Below are 7,884 nucleotides of genomic sequence, written 5' to 3' on the forward strand. Positions count from 1 at the left end.
GACTCTGAGCCAGGAGCTAGCATGAAAAGGTAGCAGTGAGGTGGAAAGGGACCAGAGGAGATAAAAGCACGAAAGGATGTTTCAGAAAACTTACAAAGAAACAAGAGATGCAGTGAGCTCTAAGGCCAGGCTGAGGCAGTTAAGAACAGGATGGTGCAGCAGAAGGTCGAATCAGGGAAGTGAAAACAAAGTGAATCCTGCTCAAGGACAAAGGGTGGACCCTGGGGGCGAGGGCTCTGGACAGATGGCGTCTGACCAGGGCCTGGGCCAGGAAGGATGGACAGCATCAAGCGATCTGGCCCCAGGGAGGGGACACTGTTGACTGGTCCTCTCTGGGGTAGGGAGGGAGGACAAACCCTACCATGGTGTGAATGGGGAGGCCACTCCCAGAATCAGAGTGGCAGGTCACACTGCACCCATACTTCTGTCCTGGTCACTCCTGTGTCTGCAGTGTCCTCTAGAGAGGTGATATCAGCCCCCACATCTGCCGCCAGGCCTCAACCATGGGGGTGCTGCACCCCATTCTCAACCCCAAGCCCTTTTGTGGCCATTCTGTCTGCTTCCCACTGATGTCCTGCCTACAGGCTCTTAAGTGGGCTTCGTGCCCTGGGCTTTTCCTCCAGGCATGTTGGGAGCCCAGGGAGGGCCCCTGGGCCTAGTCTTTCCAAGGCAGGGCTTCTGCTGTCCACAGCTGCAGCAGTAGGGACCAGTCTCGGTGACTCCTCCTGTATTGCCCACCCCTCTTCCTCCCCACAATAGCTGAGCAGTTCGGCAAAGGACAGGTTTCCTTGGCCCTTCAATACCTGTCCCTAATGCCCCACCCAGCTGACCCTTCACAGGGAATCTGCTAACACTGCGGCAGTATCCAGCCTGTCCCAGAGGACCGGGACTCCAGGCAGCCCCACCCCTGCGGCCAGTCATTGTTGCCGTCACCCCAGGTGGGAGAGAAGCTGCAGGTTCTGCAGGCAGCTTGAGACGCAAGAGGTCAGGAAGGAGGCAGGACCCATACCAGATGCTCAGAGCTCTTGGTAATACCACGGGGGAAATCCCTGGAGGCTGCCCAACATTTCCAGTTACTTACTGAATGTTTGTCAGTACTTCCTGGATTTCCAGCAGAACCCCCTGGCTGAATGACATGTCCCAGTTGCTGCTCAGGAGGCAGTGACAGGAATCCAGGGTTGGATGTACAAGGAGGCCTGGCTGCCTCACCATCTCCTAACCCATAGATTGAGAGGCCGGCCTGGCCCAGGGAGGATTGAAGTTGGCAGCAGAGTGTGGCCTGTGTTGTTTGCATGGGATGCACGCTACTCAGGAGAACAGTACTTAGAGTTTGGGCCTGAGAGTCCTTATCTGCTCTTGGATGCTGGCAGTCCAGGTGCTGTCCACTGGGAAAATCCTTTAGCATTGAGTGGTGGCTCCCTGGATCCCAGAATTCACCATCCCTGCATCATCACCAGCAAAACCTGCAGTGTAAGGCCTGCCCCCTGCCATCTCCCTGACCCTGCCACATTCCTCCTCCTCCCCTTTTTAAGGGGGTCTGTGGGCAGCACAGTGAGCCAAAGCCCTGGTGAGGCCTGGGTGCCGTAGTCCTCATCCTCACCAACATGGACACCATGTCTCAGGCACAGAGGAGAGAGTGAGACAGGAAGGCGCAGGCCTGGCACTGGAGAGCTGACTCCAAGGGCACTGGCACAAGTGGAGGGTGGGAAGGCTCCCCCTCGCCAGCTGCGACATGTCTGTGTTAGCCACGTGTCCATCTGAGAACCTGGTGCTGGAAGGTGGCGAGGAGCAAGGGCTCTTCACGCCAGCAGGAAGACCAGGTGCTGCCGGCCACCTTCTCCAGCCACTTTTCTTCCAGAACTCTTGCCTGGCTCTGGCCTGAAGCTCCCAACTCGCCTGAGCAGGGTGCCCCCGATCCACCTGATGTCACCAGCCCTAGAGGCTGTTTAGGTCTCTGCTTTCCCCTACTGGGGATCAGACAACCAAGAACATTACACAGGGGTGTCAGAGAACGGAGGATGTAGTGAGATTACCCCCAAGTTATTTAAAAATTTCTTACTGGTTTCAGGCAAAGAGATTCTAATCTAAATTATATTCATAAATTCAGAATCATTATTCATAATTTCACATTCAAGGCTCCATGGGGCTTAGGAACTGTAATTGTTAGCAGCTTCAAGTGGAGAGAAAAACCACAGCGCCCTCACAAAGCATGCCACGTGACCCAGATGTGAACTCTGCTAACACCTACTCCACCTCGGAGGGCCTCAGCCCCAGGCTCCCGGCCCAGGCCGCAGTCATTAGGGGAAATGACCCAGCAGGCTTTGGGAACAAGTCTGTGAGAGAGTAGCTGAATGCCTAGGGCGGCTTGACCCCTGCAAGATGTCCAAACACAGTCACCCCAAAAGCGAGGGCACATTTCCCGAGATTTCTTCCCCTAAAAACAGAGAAGGTGGAGTGGGATTGAGGAGCCCCTAAGGCAGCTGAATCCAATTTCAATGTGGTCAGTGGCATGGATTCCCAGTGGTCAGGTGCTTGAGCAGAGCTGGTCAGAATCACCTGGGTCAAACTCCACAGGGCTAGTCCTGTCCTGAGAGACTCAGATTCAGTAAAGTGAAGGGAACTGAGGGACAGAAATCTGGTCTTTAACAAGCTCTCTGGGGAATTCTGATACAAATAAATCCAGAATTGGGAACCTTACTGATCTATTTTGGAGGTAAATGCTTTGTGATCAAATTTGCTTTCTGCCTCAGACTAATTCCTAAAAAATAAATGCAATGAGAAAATAAAGACAGTTTTCAAGATGTTCATGGAATGAGGTTTTTTTTTTGTTGTTGTTTTTTTTTACATTTTCAACTAGTTAGGACAAAAACATTACAATGATTGGCTTCTTTCATTTAGTTACATAAATAAAATTTTTATAAATATCTCTTTATAAACAATATAAATAGCTTTACAACATAAATACATTTATGCATGACATGAATTTACAAACAGCAATGTCTTACAGCTGGTGTTGTCAGTCTCTTAAAAACTGTCCCTTGTCATCAAGTCGGTTTAGGTGTGTGTTTCATGTATATAATATATATATAATATATAACTTTTTATTTTTCATTTTCAAAAAAAAAACAAACAATAAAATCATACCCTCCCCTCCCCAAATAATAATAAAACAGCTGGTGTTGTGTATTCCCAGTACCAGGGGGAAAAAAAAGAAATGTAAAAGCCACATTGCGTTGGAGGTGTTTCCAGATGCTAGAGGCTGATGACCAAGGATGACCTCAGCACACGGAGCAAGTTCCCAATCCTGAAACAGAGTGGACACAGGACACTCAGTTCTGGCCCTTCGGCTGAGAACCCCAGCCTACAGGCCAGTTCTAGAAATTTCCTCCCCTTTTCTACAGCAGCACAAAGTAATGTCCCTCTGCCTTTCCCTCAGGCCCCTGACGAAGGCCTTCCTGTGGAGGGGAAGGGCCTACTGCACCCGCCCTGCCCCCTCTCAGCTCACGCTGCTGCCCTTGACACTGGCTGCCCCAGCTCAGATGGAACCAGCATGTCTGCCAGCTCTCCTGGCTCCTCTGATCCAGGCTTTGCCCTCAGCACCGTGAGGTACGGTGAGGAGAAGCCAGGGATTCCCCCATCTCTCTTTTGCTACAACACAAACCCTCAGCCAGGGGTTTGCCCCACTTTATGTGTCTGGGTGACCACAGAGGGACAGAGAAGAGAAACATCTGGCAAGTCGGGAATTCTGGGTTCGAATCTCAGCTCCAAACTCCACTCCCTGGGTTGCTGTGAGTGTTGTTGTCCTCACCCATAAAGTGGATAATTGCCACCTCCCAGGGCTGGTGCTGGCATTCACCAGGAGCCCTAAATTAGGCAGCAGCAGGGTCTGGCTCACAGCCACCCCTCAGTAAAGAGCATGTCCTTCCCTAGCTGCCCTTGCTGTCGAGGGGCTGGTCCTGGGTCTCCTGGAGTAGAAGGCAAAGGATGTTTGGGAGCCTGAGGAAGTGACAGTCAAGCTGGGCAGGTGGGCTGAGGGCATGGGAGTGCCGTGATGAGAGCTGCGCCAGTCCCTGCTGATGCGTGTGCACGTGCTCCAGGGCCCAAGGAAGGCGTCCTCCTGAGACAGGGTCCTCCCTCGGGACAGCACTCACGGAGGGACCCCAGGCCTCAACGGCTCCGGCAGCTCTCCCTAACTCTCTCCCCTCCTCTGACTGCTCCATCTGTTTAGATGAAAGATGCCTGTGATGTTCCTAGGGCCCAGGGCAAAGTGTTCATTGAGGTCTCAGCCATACCCAGTCTCTGTCATTAGTATTTTATAATCGAGACCTATAACCATCAGCAACAGTCATTATGGTGGTACTTGGAACTAAAGTTAACCCCTGACTAGAGAAGTGGTCACGATCTGTCTTTCTCTTTAAGGCTTTATCCTGGGAAACTCCACCAGGAGACTGCACGTGCAGGACGGATCCTCAGCTCTCTCTGGGGATGGGGCCGGTCAGAGTTGGGTGGAGGAGGCTAAGGCTGTTGTCAGTCATCTAAGCTAAGAACTGCCAGGAGACTGATTCCTGCCCTGGTCAGAGGAGTCTTAACAATCCTGACTCCTTCTATCCAGCATCACTCTCTACCCATGCGGCCACCACCTGGTGCCCACACCCAGCCATGCCAAGAACAAGGTACTTTCAGGGAAGTGCATTCCAGGCACTAACTCGTAGGTTAACTAGCTTTCATTTAGATTCCAAAGTCTGAGCTTGGCACGTAAGTCACAAACTTATCATCTGAAGCTTTGAACTCCATCTCTTTGTTGTTCAGACAGGAGAGAAGAGAGCAAAAGACATCAAGTGGTAGTACTGAAGGCTGGCCTCCAAGAGCCAAACCATCTCTGTCCCCATACAGAGGAGAGTCAAGATCACAGACAAATGAAGGTCGCAGAACTGGGGGAAAGTACAAGCTTGATCAAACCTGACTGCAGAGAGAGGAAGGAGGTGGTGGAAGCTAGAGCAGGTGGCAGGTGGGATGAGTCTGGTATGCAGGTTTCTCTGGTCATTGACGAATATTTATAAGCACTCCCTTGGGGGGTGATGTAGGTCCCAGATGGCCTTAGGCCAGCATCTGGCCCTTAAGTTGCACGAGTTAATATGAGACTTGAATAGGTTTGCAAACCAATGTACCTCTTGCAAAAGTGTCAGGCAATGCACTGGACAGGCACTCTTGTTTCCTGCTGGGAGACCAGACTTTCTGGGTGGAGAGAGCAGCCTCCCCATGCCTGGGGTGGGACAGACAGGGTGTGGGACAGCAGCTGGACTGGAGGCAAGGCTAGAAAGCAGCAGGAGCCTGACCCTAATGTCCTCAAATGTCAATGTCAGATGTTATTCCATGTGCACTGGTGGCAGCAAGAATGCAGAGGAGTGGGGTGGTCTTTGTAGCAGTAAATTGGCATCATGCGCACCTGACGGGGGCTGCAGGCAGGCTAGAGGTTTCCAGATCTGATGGAGGGTGAAGAGACCATGCCAGAAAAAGGGTTCCCACAGCACAATTTGGATGGGGACAGGGTTGGTGAGGAAATTTGTTTTGGATATGTAGAATTTGAGGTTGGGGCAAGACCTGGATTTATTTTAGTCTGTTTTTTTCCCCTGACCTAAAACACAGTCACAAACACCGAGGTTTTCCCCTGAAGCCACAGGCCTAAGCAGCATCAGGACCCTGGACAGACCAGTTTGCCCACAAGAGGATTGAAGAAGGGACAAGAATCAGGATGGCCCACGGAGAAGGGCTCCCTGATGCTGCCCGTGGAGGCCATCCTGTAAGGGGCAGACACTTCTCAGTAGGTCCAACTTCAGGAACAACAGGTCAAATGCTAATTTGGTGGATGGGACCCTTCAGCCTTTCTGCTTCTACGAAGGGAGGCAGATGGGTTCATTCAGGCTAAGCCACCTCCGACCTTTCCCAGATTCCCTGACCACTGAATCCTTCACTTTTTTTGTCTGTAAAATGGGACGATAAATGGGGTTGCCTAGTGCACAGTCGGTCCCATGCCAGGATCGCCTGAGGTCGGCTGGGTTCGAACGGTGCCAGGGCCAGGGATCCTTGAGGAACCTAGCCCGCCTGTGCCGTGGAGGTGCGCTTTGGTTCCCCAGAGCGCTAAAGCTAGGCGAGCGCTAGCGCCCTGCGGTGGAGTTGGTGGTACTCACCGCCGCCAGGGGTCGCCGCACTAACATCCCAGGCCACTCATGGAGCCGATCCGGTCCAGTTTGAGGCCAAAGCAGCCTTTGGACAAGCCCTTCTTGTTGCCTCCTTTGTATTTGCGCGCGTTAGGGTGCTCATGAAGAAGGCGGGCCCACGCTGCCCGCGACTTGGTGTCCACGCGCAGGTCCCGGAGCAGTCGCGACCGGTCGCCCTTGAGGTTGGCGCCGCCGCCCCCAGGAGTCTTGTCGCCCTTCTTCTGACCGCCGCCAGCAGCCTGGGGCTCAGCCAGCTCCTCCCCTGGCGGGGTTCGTGGGACCTGTCCGGGAAAAGAGTAGGCAGGTGAAGAGACGCACGGCTGCAGTGCAGGTGACTTTGCCGGGCTTCAGACGCTAAGCCTCACGCGCCCGTCTGCACGGTTGTCCCTTCCCAGCCGCAAGCGCACCCCCACCGAAGCCGCACAGTTGGGCCCCGCATACACCTGCCACGCGGTCGCAGTCGTCCGCTCCTTCGGGGAGCTCTTTGCCCTCCCCTCATTTGCCACTTGCTGGGCTGGCCACAATGAGGCAGGGGGGCTGCGCATGTGGGGACTTTCTGCCGAGGCTGGTGGCGTAGACCCCGTGCGTCCGGGTTCCAGGACGGACCTCCGGGGCAGAGGCTGCCTTCCCGCACTCTCCGGTCCCTCCTGCGCGCCACATCCTCCCACGCCCCTCACAGGCCCAGCGTCCCCGCGACAGCACCCACCTTCGGTGGCGCCCCGGGCTTGGCTTCAGAGGACCGGAGGGAGAGGAGCGTGAGCAGCAGAGCGCAGGCGAGCAGCTGGGAGAGGTGCATGGTGCCGGCGGGGCCGAGGGGCGCAGACCGGCAGCAGCGAGGGCGCGCGGGACCGGCGGGCAGACGGGCAGGGCTGCCGGGCGAGTGCGGGTCCACCAATGCTGCAGGGCGCCGGCTGGGTGCGCTCTGAGCCCGTGGCTCCGCTCGCGCTTTTATAATCCAACCTGCCGCTGATGTCATCCTCCCGCCCACCGGGCCGCCCGGGCCAATGGCACCGCGCACGCGGCCCAGCCGAGGGCCGGGAGGGGGCCGCGGGGGCTCTCCCCTCTGCCCCCACCCACAACGCACCCCCGAGGGATCCCGCGGCTCCGCGGACTAGCTTCGGGCTGCACCCGGAGCTGCAGAGCAGCGCGCAAGGAAACTCCTTTTGCAGAGATCGCGAGCCCTGGCATGCAAGGGTCGGTGCGCCCAGTGCCCTGTGCACCCGCTGGGTACTCACCGCAAGCTCTCTACCAGGAAGAGATTCGTATTTCTCTTTGCAGGTGCAAAGCCAGGCTTAGAGGAATTAAGTCACTGACCTAAAGTAGTGCAGCCAAAAAGTTGGCGCCGTCCAAAATCCATGCAAATCTGCCTTGTTGCCAAACTCTTCCCAGGCACCGACAGGCTCGGTTTGGCTTTGCGGCTCCACTTTTTACCAGTTCGCCAGGGTGGGACTACGGATAGCCCCGAAGTCGTTAGGTTTGGGAGGCAGAGGTGCGGCCGAGGTCTTGGCGGCAGGCGCAGGGAGAGCGAGGAGTGCAAGTCTTCTGCACCCGAAAGTGCAAGCGTTTCGCCAGCCCCCGTGTTTGAGCACCAGCCTGAAATCAGGGGGGCTGCGAGGGCAGGCTCAAAATACCTGTGCCCGTGCTTATACGGGGTACCCGTGCGCAT

General features: G+C 55.2%; 1 protein-coding gene across 1 annotated transcript; it reads right to left on the reverse strand.

The window, feature by feature from the left end:
- Nucleotides 1-2,843: 2,843 nt before the first annotated feature.
- Nucleotides 2,844-7,127, reverse strand: Nppc (natriuretic peptide C). Its single transcript, XM_047546926.1, has 3 exons — nucleotides 6,925-7,127; nucleotides 6,189-6,499; nucleotides 2,844-3,304 (listed from the first exon to the last, which is right to left on the reverse strand). The coding sequence occupies exons 1-2, from the start codon at nucleotides 7,012-7,014 to the stop codon at nucleotides 6,209-6,211; spliced, it is 381 nt and encodes a 126-aa protein (XP_047402882.1). The 5' UTR covers nucleotides 7,015-7,127; the 3' UTR covers nucleotides 2,844-3,304; nucleotides 6,189-6,208.
- Nucleotides 7,128-7,884: the final 757 nt, after the last annotated feature.

This window comes from Sciurus carolinensis, chromosome 3 (genome assembly GCF_902686445.1).
Source record: "Sciurus carolinensis chromosome 3, mSciCar1.2, whole genome shotgun sequence".
In the NCBI taxonomy this organism is placed as follows: domain Eukaryota; kingdom Metazoa; phylum Chordata; class Mammalia; order Rodentia; family Sciuridae; genus Sciurus; species Sciurus carolinensis.